The 22,402-nt window shown below is 41.1% G+C and overlaps 1 protein-coding gene across 1 annotated transcript in view; it reads right to left on the reverse strand.

Moving 5' to 3' along the window:
* Window positions 1-22,402, reverse strand: part of KLF7 (KLF transcription factor 7) — a 242,007-nt gene that overhangs the window by 17,890 nt on the left and 201,715 nt on the right. Inside the window, exon 3 of the mRNA XM_075317720.1 lies at window positions 11,368-11,491. Within this exon, the coding sequence (XP_075173835.1) occupies window positions 11,368-11,491 (124 nt within the window). The remainder of the gene's footprint in view (window positions 1-11,367; window positions 11,492-22,402) is intronic.

A 22,402-nucleotide genomic window follows, 5' to 3' on the forward strand; every position in this document is an offset into this window, starting at 1 on the left:
AAGGCTGCTTATCAACGTCCCCAACAACCAGCTAGGTCGCTCTGCAGGTCCGGATCGCTGTTGAGTTGTTGGCCAGGTTTGCCTGTTTGACAGCTCACCAGCGACTTAGCAGAGACTTAGGGAGGTCGCTGTTACGTCACAAAACCGGTGACGTTACAGCGATGTCCTTTGCGATGTTGCAGTGTGTAAACCCAGCTTAAGAGTGAACAGGCCCATAGCAAGGTTTATGACAAGGTTATTTTAGAATGAAGATTGTTTAGTCTTGCATTATTGCTTTTATACAATTTAAAGCTGTTGTCAATTTTTAGAAAATTCCGGTCTCCTTGCTCAGTTTGTTATAATCCCCTCAAACTATGCTTTACGGACCCTCCTTGGTTCACCGCTGAGTTTCTGCTGCTGCTTTTGGTGTTTGATAACGGCCGTATCACTGATGTTAAGTTGACAGCATAAAAGCCTATCACCAAGCTCAGCGGCTCAGTCTGTGTGGACAAAACGCCCCGCTCAGATCCTCAGACTTCCCATGACGGCAGCCAAAATCAGACACCATGAGCAGTAGTGGAAATTTAGCGGTTAACCTGGACAAACTGCACCCAGAGACTAAGATTTTGTTAACAGGGATAACCCCTTTAAACACTAGAAGTCCCAGAAATTTCGAGCTCCATAGGGTTCCAATGGTAGAAATATTAATTGACCCCTCTCTGGGACTTCTAGTGTTAAGAGTGTATATCACTGCTATGGTTTCCAAATGAGGTCTGTTTGTCAATGAGAATACAATATATTTTTCTATTAGCTTTTTTACTGTGAGAATACAATATATATTTTTCTATATGCTTTTTCTATAACTATGTTTTTTTTCTATATGAGTAACAAGAGCCTGTAAGCATGTCTACACCAAGGTCAGCAGCTGATATTGTGAAACACGGGAACAGAATAAAAGTATTGATAACAATGGCTGACTGTATCTGGTACGTGACAAAAACTGTGGAAGTTATGGAGTTGAAACACAGGAGGGGCTGGAGGGGAAGTCCCAAAAAATGGATAAACGTCACAGGCTTTCTGCATATGCTTTTAATATAGCCAATGGCATACTTAGGAATTTTACTAAGAGATTAAGCCAATACTGATCTATAAAAAAAAAGGCTTGTAAAAATAAAGCACAACACATGTGCACCTGCTCTTACTGGGAAAGGAATTCATACCAACTATATTGTGTGGTGTGAATTCCTCTGCAGGCTCTCAGTGACCTTAAATCTAAGATTACAGCAGACATTCACTGTTAAGAGGGAGATTTCCTGAAAACTATGGAATTTCTCCTTAATAGGAATACTAAAGCTGGTTTGGGCAATCTGTGGACTTACACCGTTTGGAATGGTGAAGCATGGTAAGAGCACTCAGGAAGGTCATCTTTTTTCCAAAGTTTGAACTTGCACTTTGGAGAGTATCTCTTCTAATGACTGACACAATGGGTCTGATTCATCAAGGTGTTCTCAAAAGAATTCTAAAATAAAACACCTTCAAATGTTTAACACTACTCTTGGCCAGATCTGCCCCCTCTGAGGTGGTACCAAGCGTGCCTGACAAATTCATGATAATTAAGGATGCCAGAGATGAACTCCAGTCCCTGACTGAACTAACATGGTGCACTGCAGTTAAAAGATTAATCAAATTCAATAACAAGCGTATCTAAGTGCAGAGGGACTGTCAATCAAGACTGGAGTAGAAAACAAGATTGGAGTACAATAGAGCCATAATACTTGGCCTGTTGACAGGATCTGACTCCAATTCTGTTTTTTATGTAATGAAAGGAGATTACTAAGCTGAATGTTCCAAAATTTTATTGCAAAATATCACACAAATACACTTGTGCCAACTGTTTTGCATTTTGACATTTATTTTTAGGCCTCCAACACACATCCGTTGAAAACCACGCATGTGTAATACGGGCCGTTTTTCAGGTCCGTGATCCGTTTTTATGGTCCGTGTGGCATTTATGTGAACGGCGTATGCTAACCGCGTGTGCGTGTGTAATGCCCGTGTGTGCGTGAGATTTGTAACTGTCGTGTGAATGTGTTTTCCGTGTGAAATGTTCCGTGTGTGATGTAAAATGTCGTTGATGAATATCCACAGACAGCAGACAGAGTCGCGCACTGAGAATGAACTCGGGTGAACTTCACCCGACTTCATTCTCATCCCGCGGCTCTGTCTGTGTCACGTCCTGATTAGCGGTCACCCGTGAAGGACTCACCGGTGACCGCTAATCCCCTGAGTGACTGCAGTGAGCAGCGCGATTAGCGCTGCCGTCACTCAGGTTACTCGCGGCTAGCTGGAGTCCACCCCCCGTGACCGCAACTCACCTGTGACTTCATCACTGTCACTCGGGCGACTTGCTGTCACAGTTGGAGGATCCAGCAGTGGCCACGAGTAACCTGATTGACGTCATCGCTGATCGCGATAATCACCTCAGTTGCTGCGTGGAGCTGTCAGGAGCAGCGGTGTTCTTCTGAAGCTCCTGTCACCTTCATGTAGCAGAGCTGGAAGCAACGCGGGACCTCCGTGGATTACGCCGGACATGGATGAGTATTTGGGGCTTAATAAATTGGTGAACGAGGGTCTTTGTTATTGTTTTTTTATTGAAAATAAAGGATTTTTTGTTGTGTGTGTTTATTTACTGTAACATACAGATTAATCATGGAAAGTATCTCAGGGAGACGCTTGCAATGATTAATCTAGGACTTATTGGCAGCTATGGGCTGCCATTAACTCCTTATTACAACGATTGCCAACGCACCAGGGCAATTCGGGAAGAGTCGGGTAGAGTCCCAGAACTGTCGCATCTAATGGATGCAGCATTTCTGGGCGGCTGCTGGCTGATATTGTTAGGCTGGGGGCTCCCCATAAAATGGAGCTCCCCATCCTGAGAATACCAGCCTTCAGCCGTGTGACTTTACCCTGGCTGGTATCGAAATGGGGGGGGACCGCAAAACCTTTTTTTTTAATTAATTATTTATTTTTTTTACTGCACATTATAGACCCGCCCACTGGCGGCTGTGATTGGTTGCAGTGAGACAGCTGTCACTCAGCGTCGGGGCGTGTCTCACTGCAACCAATCATAGGCGCCGGTAGGTGGGGAAAGCAGGGAATACAAGATTGATTAATGAGCGGCCGGCTTTTTCAAAATAGTAAAAGCCGCCGGAGCAATGTGAACGCCGTGCAGCGCCGCGCCAGTGATCGGTAAGTATGAGAGAGGGGGGGGACTCACCGACAGACAGAGAGAGGGACAGACAAGACAGAGAGAGAGACAGACAGACAGAGAGAGACCGACCGACAGACTGAGGGAGATTGACTGACATACACAGGAAAAGAAAGAATGACCGACATCGCTAGAAAAAAGCACAAAACGTACACGGAGCATACTGAGATACTTGTGCGCACATAACCATTGACTTTCATGGTGTCCGTGTGTGCGTGTTCCGTGCAGAAAACGGACATGCTGCCATGAAAAACGGAAACACATACGGATCACGGAGACGGACACACAGACATTATGAAAACGCAAGTGTGACCTTAAACATAGATTAACATTGGTGCACGTTTGTCCGTGTCTCTGGTATATACGGAAATGGACCAAACACACACACGTGTTTCACCGATGTGTGTTGGAGGCCTTAAAGAAATTTTGGGCTTATTTAAAAATCCAACCTTGTCAAGCCACTGGGACAAAAAAGAATAGGAGATATACTATCCCTGGGAATCCTCCGCGCCTCTGATAGACTGTAAGATATCCAAACCACCAGTTTCCTGATTTGGCATCCAATAAGTGGCCGCACTAAACATGGTCGTTTCATTACTGCTAACATTCTGGCGGAGACAGTCAGATCGCTAACTCTGTAGTACTGTATACCTTCAGTACTGTACTGTATACCCTCTTTTCTTCTTTTATCCCTATGGCTTTCTGCTGTCAGTTTTTTAAACAAACCAGAAAACCCCCTTTAACCAGTATTATTGGGGAAACAGACTAAGTGCACAACAGTACGGTCATAAAATCTATTAACAAAGTGCATTATTTCTTGAACATCTTTGAAGCCATACTAAGGTATAACACACCCACACACTTTGTAGCTGTAAAATATGGAAAAATGTATAATTTAGTGTGGGAGAAATTATAGGTGAAGCCCAGAATATCCTGTGCATGTAGACAGTGCATGAGCACACATGCTAGTATATTATTTGCAGGGCACAGGATTTTCTGCATCATTTCATATATTTTAAGCATAATTACATGGCTGGTACAGCTTATCTTGGCACGCACACTGGTAAATGAGCACAGGCTAGAATAATATACGTAGGAAAGAAATTAAGGTTGTTCAGCACAAAGGGTGACTGGAGCATAGTGCTCTTTGTAATCACTAAATAGGATATTTCACCAAATTCAGTGTGATATAAATGAATAGAAAACAGTCTCATAAAATCTCTGTCATACTTAAAAGGATAACACAGAAATCATCCTCATAATTTGCAGGGATGGGAATTATGTCATGAAGTGAAGCACCGTGACCAGATACACGAAATTGAGGGGCCGTTATCTCTTCGGGATTGTGTTACTTAACAATACGATGTCACAGGAGGGGAGGCCACGTCTTGGGAAGGCAGGATGTTCATGAAAACACATTTCCTTGCAATCAAAGGCAAAAACTGTCTTCCTGTTTCCTGACCTGTTATTTCGCCAGTAGCTAAATATATAATGGTGATTGTATTACAGACATTTTCCTGGCCTTTTCTTTTAATGCTACTCCTGGGTTCTTTGGCCTGATAACTCATCTTCCTCAGCCCTTTTCTAATGCGATTAAAAGCACATCTTTATTCAATAACGTTGACAACAGCCTGACCGAGGCTTTGCCTGGCCTGCTAGGCCTCAACTATCCAGCTTTCATAAGATGATAATGTCAGGGCTGTCACTTGTAATTATTCTAGCACTCTGTTCCTTTCACCCTTCCACTTCCCATCCGCACACAAGAATGCTTCTACCTACTGGAGACTTCTTGCTGGTCAGATGCTTGATAATGAAGTTGGCATTTTAACTAGGTGATTGCACTTACAGTGTTAAATTAGAAATGGCTTTCAGTCATCTCATACAGTCTTACACATTATAAACCATGTATGATGACCAAGTCAGAATTAAAACCTGTAGTATTACTATTGATACATACTTATATATCCAGAAATACAGGTATTAAGGCAGTTTTGCACAAAATGGTTTATTTATTTTTTATTTTTATTTTTTTTAAATTGCACTACACGTATATAAGCAAATTTGTAAGGCAAAGCAAGAAGTGGATCCAGCAGTAAAGAAAAATTAATTTAGAGCATTAAAGGGGTATTTTCCTATCCTAAGATGTAGTAGGTGTAATAATAAGAATATTAGCAAATACCTCCAATCAGAAATGTAGTATAGTTCTTCTGATTCACTATGTCACTTACCTCATGTTCAGGGCATTGCAGAAACTTACATAACCATTGTTATGACCACGCACATAATCACAGTTAGTTAGTTAATTGCAAGTGGTCATAACCATGGATAGTTAAAGGGAACCTGTCAGGTGCAATATGCAGCCAGAACCACGAGCAGTTCTGGGTGCATATTGCTAATTCCTGCCTAAACGTCCCTGTTTACACTAGCATAGATAAAGGGATCTTTAGAAAAAGTATTTCTAAAGATATTTTATCTTATGCTAATGAGTGCAGGGACTAGTCCCAAGGGTGTTATATCCCTCGACTAGCCACCCTCTTAGCATGTTAGCACCCCCACAGGGGTGTACTATCATGCTATTTAATGCAGCGTCACGAGTGGTGCCGCGTGTACCTGTGTTCGCTGTGACTGCGCTTTTGAATGCCGGGCACTTCCAGTCATGTGAAGCAGACCTCTCTGAAGCCAGGACACATACACCCGGCCTCATACTGCGCATGACCTGAAGTGTCCAACCTTCAATGCAGATCAGCGGTACCGCCGCTGATCTGCATTGAATAGCATGTTAGTACACCCCTGTGGGCGTGATAGCATGCTAAGAGGGCAGACTAGTCAGGGGATATAACACCCTTGAAACTAGTCCCTGTGCTCATTAGCATAAGATAAAAGATCTTTAGAAATACTTCTTCTAAAGATCCCTTTATCTATGTTAGTGTATACAGGGACAGTTAGGCAGGGATTAGCAATATGCACCCAGAACTGCTCATGTTTCTGGGTGCAAATTGCACCTGACAGGTTCCCTTTAAGGTCCTGCAATGCCCTGAACTTGAGGTATGCGACATAGTGAATCAGAGGAACTATACTACATTTCTAATTGGAGTAAATCCAAAGGAGGTATCCAGCAATCCAGTCCAAGAGAATATTCTTAAAATGTGCAAAAATTTATTAGATCATATTAAAAAATCCATACAGGGGCGACAATAGCCCTTTAATATTATTTGCTTGTAGGAACAAATAACTACGCAACTTACTTGTTATTAAAAATCCTAACAATGGAGGGACTTTTTAATTTTGTTTACTGCTCGTTGCTTAGGTTACTGACTACCAATGAAATTTAATAGTGATGACCAGTCACCTAGGCAAGGAGCACAGCACTTACAAGCTCTTTCAACAAAAGTAAGAGCTGCTCTGAAGCTAGCTGGTTGATGGACCTTTTCCAGTGTTACATAGGCAAAGCTGCCTCTTCATGCAACATCGGAGAGCGCATACTCTGAGTGAGCGGTGCAACTATGCCACTGCTCTAAACTGTTAAATAATCAGGAGAACCTTGTTTCCCCAGCGAGCAGGAGGCTGTGAGGCAGGGGACCTGTGCACTCCTGAAGATTGTTGTCGAGAAAACCCCTTTAAGTCCTTTCTTTATATTTCCAATTCCTTTTGAGTCCACTCTTGACCTTGATTCCAAAAGCCTTAATTAAAACTGCAAACAAAATTGTTCCTTTATAAAGGATATGAAAAAAATACATTAAGTACCCATGTTTTTTGTGTGACATCTGGGATAGGACTCCACTGTAGCCAAAAAAGTTGGACAATGAGAACATCTTTACAATCTCTACTCAAGAACATAGTTGTGGAAAATTTAATTAATCCCACTAAAGTTCTCCTGCCACCACTCCACATTAAGGTTGGCCTGATGAAGCAGTTTGTGAAGGCTATACTGAAAGATGGAGAGACTTTTAAGTACCTATGTACCAAGTTTCAGGGACTGTCTTAAGCAAAACTGAAGGAATTTATTTTTGTGGGTCGGGATATTTGGAAACTCATGAAGGACATGTTTGAAACAAAAATGAAAGCTGTTAAGGAAAGGACTTGGGATTTTGTTAAAGAAGTCATGAATAGTAATGAGCTAACCCGAGTTTCGGTGTTTGTACCAAACACAGACTTTACATAAAAAATAGAGTACGGATTCAGAGTTTGTGTGCTTTATGTACGAACACCACTCATGAGATTATCGCTGTGATTGTGTACGCTCGGTCCTCAGCCCAGTGTGAGCCACTTGTAGTGTTTGAACGGCTTACAATGGGGGTAACAACAGCATGATAGGTTGTAGTGTGCACCTCAAAAAAAAAAAAATGAAAATCCTTGGCCACCCACCCCTGGAACGGATCTATTGATGGCTAGCTGCATGTGGCGGACATCCGTGACTTCTATTGGGGTTATAATATATCTAAGCCTCCCCAGATCTCACTGGTTGCCCCACAATGATCCTTGGCATAAACTCGCTGCCACCAATCGATTACGATAACTATTTCATCGAGCACACAGATGTGGAATTCAGGATCGAGATAACAGAACAGCCCAAGATTAAATTATATATTTTAATTGCCCTAATGGCGCACTAGAAACTACAATAGATACAATATGGAATTTACAGAAGATATATATATAGGTCAGAGTACATTTACAGACAAGATGGGGTTACAACAGAGTCAGATCAAGCAGTTACCTTATGCGTCTGGCCACAGGGGGGCGCCGTTCGACCAGGGTTTCATGGACTTCCTCACATGTGTATAGTATGCATGGCCCCCGAGCAAAGACAAACCAAGAATGTTCCCACTGTCTTTATCAAACTGGCTACAATCTATGTCCCCCCCCCCCTTTTGGTGACCTTGCAGGGGTGTATTGCCCCACCCCTGTCTTGAGTCTAAAATAATATCCCAAAGTGATTATTGGCCATAACTTTGCCTGGGAATGTCGTAGGCGGACGACAATGCTTTCATATTTACAGTTATGATTTTATCTTCACAATGATAGGAAACATGATTAGTCTGCTGGTACCCCACTGACCAATATCAAGTTTGAGATACCTACAGAGGTCCCACACCTATATAAAATATGTGCTAGAATCATCAGAATGCCTGGATGCGAGATTTCTGCTTCACATGTTTATAGGAAGCACGGCTCATGAGATATTAAACATTTATTCCTGGTGCCCCTCTGTCTAAGGTGTACAGGATGCCTCTAATTAGGTTGCCACTTCTTCTGCAGCGTCACAGAGGGGGGTCTTCCTTTCCCTTTATTGTTCTCAAGGCCTAACCAGCTCATCTAATTTCCATTTCATAGGAGTTCGCCTTTCGTCACACCACTGGCTAACAGACAATTTCCTCAAGTTAATTAGCATACTGATTGAAGCCTCCTTAGGCCTTAAGGCCCAGTCACACACAACGAGATATGGTCGTACCTTGACAAGATACATAAGGATAAGGCTGCACATCAAAGTTAGATAATAGTATAATGCTATAAGCATACCGAAAAACATTGAAGTATACAATGAAAAATGCCACTTGCTAACTTTCGGCCATGTTTTTTCCATATCTCCTAACTTAAAAGTGTGAATAATGAAATGCATACCTGCCATGAATATTAGGAAAAAGGGAGATATTTAGCAATCGCATTGATCAATGTAACTGAGCCCCAAAATCTCATCAAGGTATATCTCTATATTGGGGTCCCTAGCTCTATGACCCTAACTGTGTGTCATCTCATTGCAATTAAAAACTGCTGTGTGTGGAGAGGGGTAGCCAAGGACTTTCTTATATAGGAGATGGAAAAAACATGGCCGACAGGGGCAGAGCTGTGTTCACATTCAGAAAAAAACTTCATAATACTAAATAGGATAACTGAAGTGAGCACTAATATATATTATGAGTGCAAGCCAAAAAAATACATAGTACATAAGGATAAGGCTGCACATCAAAGTTAGATAATAGTATAATGCTATAAGCATACTGAAAAACATTGAAGTATACAATGAAAAATGCCACTTGCTAACTTTCAGCCATGTTTTTTCCATCTCCTATATAAGAAAATCCTTGGTTACCCCTCTCCACACATAGCAGTTTTTAATTGCAATGAGATGACACACAGCTAGGGTCAAAGAGCTAGGGACCCCAATATAGAGATATACCTTGACGATGTTTTGGGGCTCAGTTACATTGATCAATGCGATTGCTAAATATCTCCTTTTTCCTAATATTCATGGCAGGTATGCATTTCATTATTCACACTTTTAAGTTAGCAAGTGGCATTTTTCATTGTATACTTCAATGTTTTTCGGTATGCTTATAGCACTATACTATTATCTAACTTTGATGTGCAGCCTTATCCTTATGTACTATGTATTTTTTTGGCTTGCACTCATAATATATATTAGTGCTCACTTCAGTTATCCTATTTAGTACCTTGACAAGATGGCGGCCATAGGAATATGGCTTAATAGATCGGAATATATCCCTATGTCCTCACAGGCGCAATCATTAATTTCCAAAAAATTGCACAATGAATGTTCAATAAATTTTTATATATAATATTGTCTACATGGTTGGCTACAATGAAGATTTTTCTTGCTCATCTCGCTTGTACGTAGTTTTATGCTTGTTTTGTGCAAAATCCATAAATGATGGTTAAAAATAGAAGAGTTTTTGAAATCAGGGCATAAGAAAACATATTCTGGGATCTGCCCCTTGGAGCGCGCGCATTGACGCGACCCCACGTGTATGGGGGCGGGACGCACATGCGTTCCACCGTGGAACGCGGAAGTGAACGCGGGCACCGCTGTAGGATCCACCTAATCTAGGGGAGGAGTCGGTGATGCTGTGCCTGTTTGCGTTCTGGGACCCGCCCCATGGAGCGTGCGCATTGACGCGGCCCCACGGGTATGGGGGCGGGACACGCGTGCGTTCCTCTGTGGAACGTGGAAGTGAACGCGGGCACCATCGTAGGAGATGTGGAGGAGCAGCAACGGGTCAGATTGTGACAGCAAAAAAGGTAATTTATAATGCTTATTGGCTGGAACCTGGAATTGGAGGACACCTGAGGGGTTATAAGGTAAATTAATCACCTGGTGGCCCCCTTAGCATCATATGAATCTGGCAGCACACTTGCTGCCACAGGTTTATCGTACCACAACATATGGATATCGGCCTCCTGATGAACCATGAAATGGGGAAACGCGTTGAGGCAATGAGGCAACATTAAGCTAAGTTTTTATGTCCCTGCTATAATTGAGATTCTCATTGAGAAAGGATTGCGGCCTCTTATCTTTTGAGGTTGATTGTGAGCTCCATTTTGGCACAGTATCACTGGTTTTGCACTGCACTTTATATATATATGCACTGCACTTTATCTTTTGGCTAGGGGCTCATAGGGTCATAGCAGGGACAGTCGTCGAGGAGTGGGGGCACCAATACGTATCTTTAGGGTGCCAACCTCCACGGCTAGGTAGAGCACACGAGGGAGTGGACATTGTAGGGATATATTTTCCCTCTCTCTTCTGTGCACATATTCACCTTAATCACACAATGTGGTAATGTACCTTTTAGAATATATAAGATTAAATGTTAAGTTTTAGAGAGGGTTTTATGGTATTTGCATGTCCATGAATTTTTTGGGTTAAAACTGTCACTCAGGAGCCAGAGGGAGGGATTAGAAAGAATTCAATACACAAAGAGGTACAGCCCGCAAAATAATTGCAATTGTAGCACAAGAAACATTAAAACCTGTATTACTTGGTTGAGCATGTGACATGACCATCAACCTAGGGATGTTTAAACTGCTTCACTCCTTACCTGTCTAGTACTGTCAGCAGTTTCAAGTTGTCTTACCTGCTGACAATCTCCTACAAAGATATCAATGACAATAGCTCCATCTAAAGTTAACAATTTTTAAAACTCTGCTTCAGATGGGTCTAGAAAACGCAAAGAGGTAAGATGTGCCCGTCTACACTATCCCTGGCAAATTAGAACAGTCATCTCATATTACATCGCTTACAATCAATGCAGTTGGACATTTCGCACTGAATGCTCCGGATGACATTGTCAGTGTGTCCCAGCCATGTTGTGCCTTACCTGTCACAGTGGTTGCATTTAAATGGCTTTGCCCCTGTGTGTTTCCTGTAGTGCCGTGTAAGTTCATCACTCCGGGCAAAACGCCAATCGCAGCCTTCCCAGGAGCACTTATATGGCTTTTCCCCTAAGAAACAGAACACAAAGATATATTCATATTTTAGGGATGTAACTGAAAACTGATTTCCCACAGTATTTTGCATAAATAATGTAAAGATATTGGTGTACATATCTAGATGAAATTGCTTAAAAAATATCAGTGTCATAAACAGTAAAATAAATGTTTTAGAAAGGTTCACGCGCCATAAAAAATAGATACTGTCCTGGTGTTGTAAAGAGAGCTACCAAGAGAACATTAACCTTAATGCAGTCAATGCTATGTCTGGTACACGATCAATAAATTCTGAGCATGAATCAGTGAATATTTTTCAATTCATTCTCTGGGGACCAAGGAAATACTGGGAAGATAATTATAGTAGAGGGAGCCTTATGAAGGGTCACCTTTGTATAGTTAGTAGCTTCTTTTTTCCACCGCATTCACTATGTATCATGACCTCCCGCCTGAGAGATGTGTATGGTAAGACCAGTGGTCATTATTGGAGATCTGGAGTTTTGGTGGTCTGCATATCTACCCTCTCAGTACTTCTCCCCCCCCTCCAAAAAAAGGGTAATATAATGGTGATTTTTTTTCTCTACTGTTAATAAGACTCCAATGTGCTAGACACCCATATATAAAATTAGCCATTTATATGTAAATAAGTATTAATAGGCAGTACGTACATCATCATTCCTCTAACGAGGCCATTTTTTTCTCTTAACATTGGGAATACACAATTAGGCAGTGAAAGTTGATCTGTTCTTAATACAGTATAGTCTAAGATCCCTCAATAAGAACAATTTTAATTGTCAGCATTTCCTGAAATCCCACTGGTTCTTTAATCCTTTTCCGGTAATTATTTATTTTTTTTTTAAACTAAACCAAGGTTTTCCAGGTATCACCTTTCAGTTCCAAATAACACACACACACAAAAACCCCCACTTTTTTTTAAAAAAACTAATGCTAATTCTCACAGGCCTCTCGCTAGTTTCACACATTTGCACTGACTTCTGCAGACATGCTAAAGAAAAGTGAGAAACATCGAACTTAAAGTAACTTTGGATTACTTAGCCAATTCCACACCAATATCTTCTCATTTCCAGGCATTGAACTTATGTCAAATTATTCAGGTTTCCTTCATTGCCATAGAATTTAGAAGGTCCCTCACTCAAAAAAACAACAAAAAGAGGACTAAATATCCTCCACAATTTAAGATACTCACAGCAGGATAAAGAAGGGGTGAACTGCCCAGGCCAAAAAACTAATGCACTACCAGGCTGCAGCCAGACTACCACTGCTTTATCCTGCTGTGAGTACCTTAAGTTGTGGAGGATATTTAGTCCTCTTTTTGTTGTTTTTCTATATGTATAGATTAGTGTAGGGACCTACAAGTATGAGGAACCGTGACGTGGTTTGTAGGCTACCGTTATTTTGGCCATAATATCGACTAATACCTCAGATATTTTGTATATATATTTTTCTGCACATAACATTTTATGCAGGTGCAGCAAGGCCCCTTTATGTTTGGACTTGCATATTGGAGACTCCGTCCCTATATGGTGCACATAAGTACCGGGCAGCCCGCCTGGTCGAATAGTATGGGCGTGTAATAGGTTACTGACAGGGTTACTAGGCGCCTGCATGTGTGAACGGTGCCCTATGCAAGCCATTAGTGTGCAATTTTATCATCCAGCAATCAACCCCTCCATGTTTTGGAGTTGTGTGAGTGATTTTCTCCTCTTGCACCTGTGATACCTCCATCTATTTGGGGTCTGGCTGCACCCTGTTAGTGCATTAGTTTTTGGCCTGGGCAGTTCACCACTGCTTTATCCTGCTGTGAGAACCCTCACTCAATAAACTCTACATATACCATATTAATTGGAGGGTATTACTATAAGACATTAATTACGCCTTTCATTATTAAACTGTCCAATTTTCCTCATCAGAGATTTTTTCCTTGGTGAATCCAAATATTAAATAGTAGAATAGAACATGCCAGCTAATTTCTTAGTTGTAAACAAGACCACCTAATTGTAATACTCCTAGCCACTTTTTAAACTTGAAGACCAATTTTTAGGGACTTAAGTGACAAATTTGTGAGACTCAATGCTTCATTCTTCACACTAGTACATCTTCTCAGCCGTTCTGAAATTTGTATACACAGCGATTCCTCAGTGCTGTGTATATCAGGAAAGCAGAAGCAGCAACAAACCGTCTCTGCCCTCTCTATGTGGAGTTGGGCTGTGTCTGACAGACGACACTCAATCCTGCAGCTGCACAATCTCATGCACCTGCTCTACTTTGCAGTGCTGTTTTAAAACATCAATGCATGGAAAAATGTGGTCCGCCCATTTACAGTCTATCGGCGGTCCAGAAGTAGTTAAACATAGCAAGTGCTTGTACTTGTTTTTTAACGCCAATACATTTAGTTTTATAGCTACTTTGCTCAGCGTTCCTTCTTTGGTTTCAGAATTTTCCAAATATTCAAGACTGATTCCTTCTCTTGCATTTATCTTTCTCTTGCATTTCTCTATATTTTAATGACAGATAATTCGAAGTGGTAACTGCAATAAAAAATATTCAGGACGTAACATAGCTGAAAGAGTTAAATAGACAAGCCCGTTGTAGTGAACTGCATTTAGCTTGTGACCTCTAAAATACACAATGACTGACATTTGATGCAAACTATATATCTCCCACATATTGAAGTTAATGGTTCTCCCTCGTATCGGAAGAATAAATGCCTTGCCATGTTAAAGTCAACCTTAATATAAAAAAACCTTTCTGAGTCCAAATGTAGCTGATTTGTCATCATACAACTAAAATGGTAATTGCAAAAGAATGCTTATAAACTGAAAGCTGTATCTCAGACTCCGTAAAAGGAATTATTTCTTATTTCTTCTAAGCTTTTGGGTAGTCATCATCTATACTTGGGATCTGATAAATTCTTTTCATTCTCATCCACCATTTATAAGGCAGCATCTGTCTTCTGGTAGACAGTGAGTCATTGCCCTGCCTGGGGCTGGAGTAAAAAGGTTAGAATCCAATCCTTCCAGTATTACTTAAAGCTAAATGTGGAGGTGACCTATTAAACCCAGTCAAATGGGATTTTCGACCCCCAGAAGATTAGAGGTTGTTTTTGTTAATCAAGGTAGCTCACATGAACTTCTTTGGATTTTTTTTTCCAGAAAGCACCAGCCATTACGGTAAAGCTGTGCACTCAATGCAATGAAATTAAAGCAGTTTATCAAGTAACATTGCACAGTCTTGTATATATATATATATATATATATACATACATACACACTCTGGCGTAGCACCCCATCACTCTCCTTCTTAGTCAAATTGCCCTTACACAGCCTGGAGGTGTGTTTGGGGTCATTGTCCTGTTGAAAAATAAATGATGGTCCAACTAAACGCAAACCAGATGGAATAGCACGCCGCTGGAAGATTCTGTGGTAGCCATGCTGGTTCAGTATGTCTTCAATTTTGAATAAATCCCCAACAGTGTCACCAGCAAAGCACCCCCACACTATCACACCTCCTCCTCCATGCTTCACGGTGGGAACCAGGCATGTAGAGTCCATCCGTTCACCTTTTCTGCGTCGCACAAAGACACGGTGGTTGGATCCAAAGATCTCAAATTTGGACTCATCAGACCAAAGCACAGATTTACACTGGTCTAATGTCCATTCCTTGTGTTATATAGCCCAAACAAGTCTCTTCTGCTTGTTGCCTGTCCTTAGCAGTGGTTTCCTAGCAGCTATTTTACCATGGCCTGCTGCACAAAGTCTCCTCTTAACAGTTGTTCTACAGATGTGTCTGCTGCTAGAACTCTGTGTGGCATTGACCTGGTCTCTAGACTGAGCTGATGTTAACCTGCGATTTCTGAGGCTGGTGACTCGGATAAACTTATCCTCCACAGCAGAGGTGACTCTTGGTCTTCCTTTCCTGGGGCGGTGCTCATGTGAGCCAGTTTCTTTGTAGCGTTTGATGGTTTTTGCCACTGCACTTGGGGACACTTTCAAAGTTTTCCCAATTTTTCGGACTGACTGACCTTCATTTCTGAAAATAATGATGGCCACTCCTTTTTCTTTACTTAGCTGCTTTTTTCTTGCCATAATACAAATTCTAACAGTCTATTCAGCAGGACTATCAGCTGTGTATCCACCAGACGTCTGCACAACACAACTGATGGTCCCAACCCCATTTATAAGGAAAGAAATTCCACTTATTCACTTATTAAACCTGACAGGGCACACATGTGAAGTGAAAACCATTTCTGGTGACTACCTCTTGAAGCTCATCAAGAGAATGGCAAGAGTGTGCAAAGCAGTAATCAAAGAAAAAGGTGGCTACTTTGAAGAACCTAGAATATAAGACATATTTTCAGTTGTTTCACACTTTTTTGTGTTATTCATAGTTTTGATGCCTTCAATGTGAATCTACAATTTTCAGAGTCTTGAAAATAAAGAAAACTCTTTGAATGAGAAGGTGTGTCCAAACTTTTAGTCTGTACTTTATATATGTATATATATATATATATATATATATATATATATATATACCGTGTATATGTATATATACACACACACACACACACACACACACATACTGTGGTTTACTTAACTAGTACTGGTCCAGATTAAAAAGCAGTGGCCGACCCTTACACATAAAACTGTAGCGAGTTAATGATTCAATCATGTGAAACAAGTGGTAGTCTACTGATCATTGTACTGGTGCAGCCATAAACAATCTAATCCATATTGATATTGGCCAGTGGATTTTCTCATACTGGCCATAAGCATTTAATGTCACCAGGGATGGACTATAGCAGGGTGTAGACTAGTGCCACAGGTTTGCATAACATGTGTGTTAATTTTATTATGTTCCTATCAGTTTATACGGAATCAGTCACCAGGTTTTTGCCACCTAATCTGAGAGCAGCATAATGTAGAGACAGAGACCCTGATTCGAGCGATGTGTCACTTACTGGGCTGCTTAGTGTAGTTTTGCTAAAATCAGTTTTATAAACAGATAATCACTAGAGGAAAAGTAAACATGCTGCCATATACTCCTCCATAATCATGAGCTCGGTATAACCCCACCCCCACCACTGATTGGCACTTTCTGGTTATGCACAGTGTACACAGAAAGCTGTCAATCAATGGTGTGGGTGGGGTTATACAGAGCTCAGCATCCAGAGAACAGCTAGATCTGCAGCAGAGGAAAACAGGAATTTTATCAAAACTGCAGCTAACAGCCCAGTAAGTGATACATTATTGGCATCAGGGTCTCTATCTCTACGTTATGCTGCTGTCAGATGCAGTAGAAAACACTTTTGACAGATACTCCGATAGATTCTATATTGTTCTATTGCAGCATTTTGTCAAATATTTTCATTCATCTGTTTTTTTGGGGGAATTACTTTGAAATATATAGACCGGATCATGGGACCAGCAACCATTTTCCTTCATTGGGTCTGAAGGTCCGAGAAATATGTAACAGTAACTACCACCAACCTGTCTTCAACATAGTATATGTCAGGAGCGTGGAGATCTGGACATGTGCCCCGCTGAGCGTGGTAGGTAGGGTCTATTGCCAAACATGGTCCATATATATATTCGTCTCTCTGCTTGCCAGTGTCAATAGAATAATATTATTCAATACAAGCTTTGAAAGACTCCCTAATGAACAACCAGTGATGCTTTCTGTGGTTTCTTTAACGTGAATCCCAATTCAATACTTAGAATAGTTATTTTTTTTAATCTGGATTATGGTTGACTTTACATCACTAATAAACAAATCACATATTTATTAGTTACTCTACAGAAATATTCAGGGGACTTTATCTCATTCTGTATAACTTGAACATAAATTTCCAAATCCTCTGCATACATAAATATATATTTGCTTTATTCTGTATCATTTATACTGATAATTAAAAAAAATTCCTTAATTTTATGAATTGATACATTTATAGTATATAGCTCAGCTGTGAAGTCTGTCCACAATGTAATCATAGCGACACAATGTGCACTGGGAAAATCCTTATTTTTCCTGTTCTTTTATGCATTTTGCAACCGAACAAAAGGTCTTTGTGCTTTAAAAGCATACTTGACCCTGAGAAATCTAAAATGTTATTTTCTTTATTTTGTCCTTTATGCCTTAAAAGAGGTAACAGCTTTTTTAATAAGACAACTGATGGAGACGGACCTTGACTGTGAATAAGGTTTCAAGCAGTAAAGACAGAGATTCTATCCCAGTATGATCCCAGTAGGCAACAATATGGCAACCACAAGAGGAGCGCCAAACAACATGAGTCATTATTTTTCATTCACATGAAGCCTAACTAATATATAGTGCGGTGAAATAAGGGAGAAGAGATGAAGAGAGAAGAGAAATAACATGTTAAGGATAGCTTTCAACTCAAATCAAATATACTATATCACTTTAAATAAAAGATATAATACAGATGCACAGAACTATATAGTGTCTCCTGCAAATACCGTGTTAAAAAAAAAAGCACTAGGGCTTATTTTGGAGGAGGTCTTATTCTTGGAGAAACATGGTTGGGGGGTAAGTTTACCCCCCAAAAAAGCAGACCCCCCACTTCCCAGGAGACTCATACTTAGCAGACGTGGACGTCTGTATGGCTCCCAGGTCCTCCCTGTGCTCTCCGGTGGGTGCTGCACACCATCCTACCCTGCTTCTGGCCGACACACTCAAACACAGCAGATCACACACACAGCAGATCACATATGGACAAACAGACAGACAGACTCACTCATCACATGCAGTGTTAAAAAATGCTTCCGGCCGCAGGGAATGATGGGAGCAAGTGACCACAGGTTCTGTAAGCTAGGATTGCAGCAGGTCCTTGCAGTTCATCGGCACAGCCTCTCAGGATTCCGGTGAGAAGAAATCGGTGTCACTGGATGTGGTGAGTGTGTGATCCGATGTTTGTGTGTGTGATCTGATTGTCTGTGTGTGTGATCTGATTGTGTGTGTGATCTAATGTGTTTATGTGTGATCACTGCAGGGCCTCCCGCTCGGCGTCTGGTGAGAATGATTGCGGGGTGTCCGCTGTCTATAATGAAGTGTCCTGCAGTATCTTTTTTTAGCTGAATGGACACTTCATTATTGAACCGCGAATCGAGCTTATTTTTGGGGTAGGGCTTCTATTTAAGCCTTGCTCCGAAAATGCTGAAAATCACTGCTAGGGCTTATTATTGGGAAGGTCTTATTTTTGGAAAAGAACGGTAGCAGTGCGATTAGTATTACTTTATCTATACTCTTTATTTGGGGTGATGGTGTCATTATCATTCAAATTGACAAAAATAATCCCCAAAATCTAGACGTTGACTGCAACTGCCTACCTCTCAAGTGTGCATGTTACAAATACCGTGGAACCTTGGATTAAGAGTAACTTGGTTTGAGAGCGTTTTGCAAGAGAAGCAAAACTTTTTACAAATTTGTAGCTTGGTTTAAGAGCAATGCTTTGCAATAAGAGCAAATTCCCACCGTGCACACTTGCGGTTCTTTCACCGCGTTGTGACCCGCTCTGGAGGTAAATTTCTGTTCATATGTACTGTATATTGTAAACAGTATACCATTGCACAGTACAGTATTTACTATATGGCATTTCCATCAATTTGCATTTGTGGATACAGTATTGTACTCTCTTTCGGCTAACCAGTACTAGTATTGTATCTCTCGCACACCAACAATTCTATTGTAAGCTAATGTGCAGTTTAATTTGTTTTACATGTTTTTTACTGCACAGTGTTTTGTATTGGTGTACTGTAATAATTTTATATGAATACAGGACATTATTTTGTATTTCTGTAATAAGTTTGTATAAATACAGTAAATATTTTTGAGTTGTGGAACAAATTGACTGTGTTTCAGTTATTTCCTATGGGAAAATTTCCTTTGATAATAGAGTAACTTGGTTTAAGAGCTCACTCCCAGAACCAATTATACTCGTAATCCAAGGTTCCACTGTAAATGTTTTTTACACATCTGTTCTACTAAGTCAAATTTAAGATCTGTACACATCAGACCAATCCTGCGCCCTGTTGCTGGTGCTGACTTTTTTGATGTGTACTTATGCAACATTTCTTATCACAACATGGGGTTCAAATTTGTTAAAAAAATAGAAAATAAATGTTATTAAAATGTAGCTCTATAACTTCTCATGTCTGTTTATGTACCCTTCTTTTACTACTGTGTTTCCTCAAAAATAAGTCTTAGCAGGAATAAGCTCTAGTTGCGTTTCAGTAAGGAAGTGTCCAGGCAGCTAAAAAGGTTAAAGAATATAGCAGGAGCCTTTGACATCCCTAAAGAAGAAGACAACCCCAAAAGAAAGCAGAGAGCCCTAAAAAAATAAAAATCGTACTCACCAGACTCTAAACAATTACAACTGGCAAGTGCCGATGGTGGATTGGCTCTCCTAGAGAGATCTGAGTCGCTGTCAGGTCCCTCGTTGTTTTGGTCTCACACACATCGGGTCCCAATATCACTCAGCTCTCACTATCTCTGTGAGAGGGATACTGCGTCTGACCAGCAGGGAAGCAAACCACTGTGGAAAGCAGGGGGACCTGACAGATTGGTATGTGAGAGCCCATTCACTTGCCAACTCTAAGGGGTACTTTGCACACTACGACATCGCAGGTGCGATGTCGGTGGGGTCAAATTGAAAGTGACGCACATCCGGCATTGCAGGCGATATCGTAGTGTGTAAAGCCTAGATGATACAATTAACGAGCGCAAAAGCGTCGTAATCATATCATCGGTGTAGCGTCGGCAAAAACCATAATTACCTTGCTGCGACGGTCCGATGTTGTTCCTCGTTCCTGCGGCAGCACACATCGCTGTGTGTGAAGTCGCAGGAGCGAAGAACATCTCCTTACCTGCGTCCCGGCTGCAATGCGGAAGGAAGGAGGTGGGCAAGATGTTTACATCCTGCTCATCTCTGCCCCTCCGCTGCTATTGGCCGCCTGTCGTGTGATGTCACTATGATGCCGCACGACCCGCCCCCTTAATAAGGAGGCGAGTCGCCGGCCAGAGCGACGTCGCATGGCAGGTGAGTGTATGTGAAGCAGCCGTAGTGATAATGTTCTCTACGGCAGCTATCACAATGATATCGCGGCTGCGACGGGGGCGGGGACAATCGCGCTCGGCATCGCAGCATCGGATTGCGATGTCGTAGTGTGCAAAGTACCCCTAATTGTTTGGGGTCTGGTAAGAGCAATTCTGTTGAGGGGGTGTCTCCTTTATTTTGCGGGTAATCTTAGTAGTACATAAGAAATAAAATTTAAGCCATGTTTCCCCAAAAATAAGACCTACCCCGAAAATAAGCCCTACAGTGCCTTTCGGAGCACAAAAATAGAATAAGACCCTGTCTTATTTTCAAGGAAACACGGTAGATCAATTTGACAACCATCCATGCCACACCTATACTGCAGTCCACCACTACATCAAGATAGCATTTCTTATTAAATACTTTTTGGCGCAAATAATAACTGGTGCTGAAGACATTGTCAAAAAGTTAAATATTAGGTTACACAAAATGTATGTTAAAGTAAAAAGTGTCAATAATAATGTACAAGTAGTCTAAAATTAAAAAAAAATGCCATAGCTAAGCATGTCAGAACTACAAGCAGCTGGACATTCATCACTACCACCACTGGATCCAGCCATCTGGGCAGTAGCACTAGCAAAAACAGGACACAAGTAACCTCCTTTGCCTCTACCAAGCGTATTAGTGGGGACAAAGCAGAGGGCGTTATGGAATATCTGACACGTTGCTTGTCTATGTCAAAGCACAATGATCATATAATGAAAATAAAAAGGCAGCGTGCTTCATAGTGCAGAAATCCTTAAAGGGATTCTGTCAGCAGGTTTTTGCCATGTAATCTGAAGCCAGCATGCTGTAAGAGTTAACATACAGATTGCAGCCCTGTGTCTCTTATCTCAAACTGTGTTTTTGTTTACCTGCAGTGTTAGTTTAAGCTTCCTAGCTTTTTAAGCTCTGCTAAATACAAAAAATAAAATCTTTCATTATATCAGAACGCTTGCACCCAGTAAACTAAGCGATACATCGTTAGAATCAGTCTTTGCCTACAACATGCTGCTCTCAGACGAAGTAGCAAAAACCTGCTGACAGATTCCCTTTAATAAAGTGGAGATGGTAAGGCCTCACAGAAAGGGCGTATGCTAGTACGTTCATCTTGGAGGGATGTGCAGATACCAGGCACAACCCTGTTTCAAATGCAGAGATGGAAGGAATCAGCTGCAGCTGCCCCACGTGATAGTCCAGTGCAGGAACCACCATGTATCAGATAAATAGTATAAAAATTAAATTAAAAAAATGGGGTGTTAAAAGGATTGTTGAGTGTGACAGACATCTTCATAAACATTTATTAAAAGAACAAGGAGTACACATTTCAACATCGGACAGACGTCTTCCTTGGGCCGGCATGTATGATAGCAGTATAACAGATAGAGCTTAAGGCTGTGTGCACACGATACGTTTTTATCGCGTCTTTTAGTGCTGATTTGTAATAAAACTGCAAGTAAATTCTGATGCCAGACAAGTCAATGAGAATCCTGAAGTGCAGTTCACACATTGAGTATTTTCTCCTTGCAGATTTGGTGAAGAAAATAATCTACAGCATGTCAATTCTTTTAGCGTTTTGCAGATTCTTTCACCAATTGACCTCAATTTGGAAAACCAAAGCAAAAATGCAACAAAAACACATTAAAAAATGCGCCCAAAAAAGCCCATTTTTGCTGCTGTGTTTTTCCTGCCAAGAGATGCAGAAATAGTGCAGAAATTTCAGCAACCAAATACTCAATGTGTGCACAGACCCTTAATGGACAAAAAAGGGGGGAAAAGTCTCACAGTGACATCATGAGGTCAGAGGTCAGTGCAAG

This window comes from Anomaloglossus baeobatrachus, chromosome 7 (assembly GCF_048569485.1).
Source record: "Anomaloglossus baeobatrachus isolate aAnoBae1 chromosome 7, aAnoBae1.hap1, whole genome shotgun sequence".
Classification (NCBI taxonomy): Eukaryota; Metazoa; Chordata; class Amphibia; order Anura; family Aromobatidae; genus Anomaloglossus; species Anomaloglossus baeobatrachus.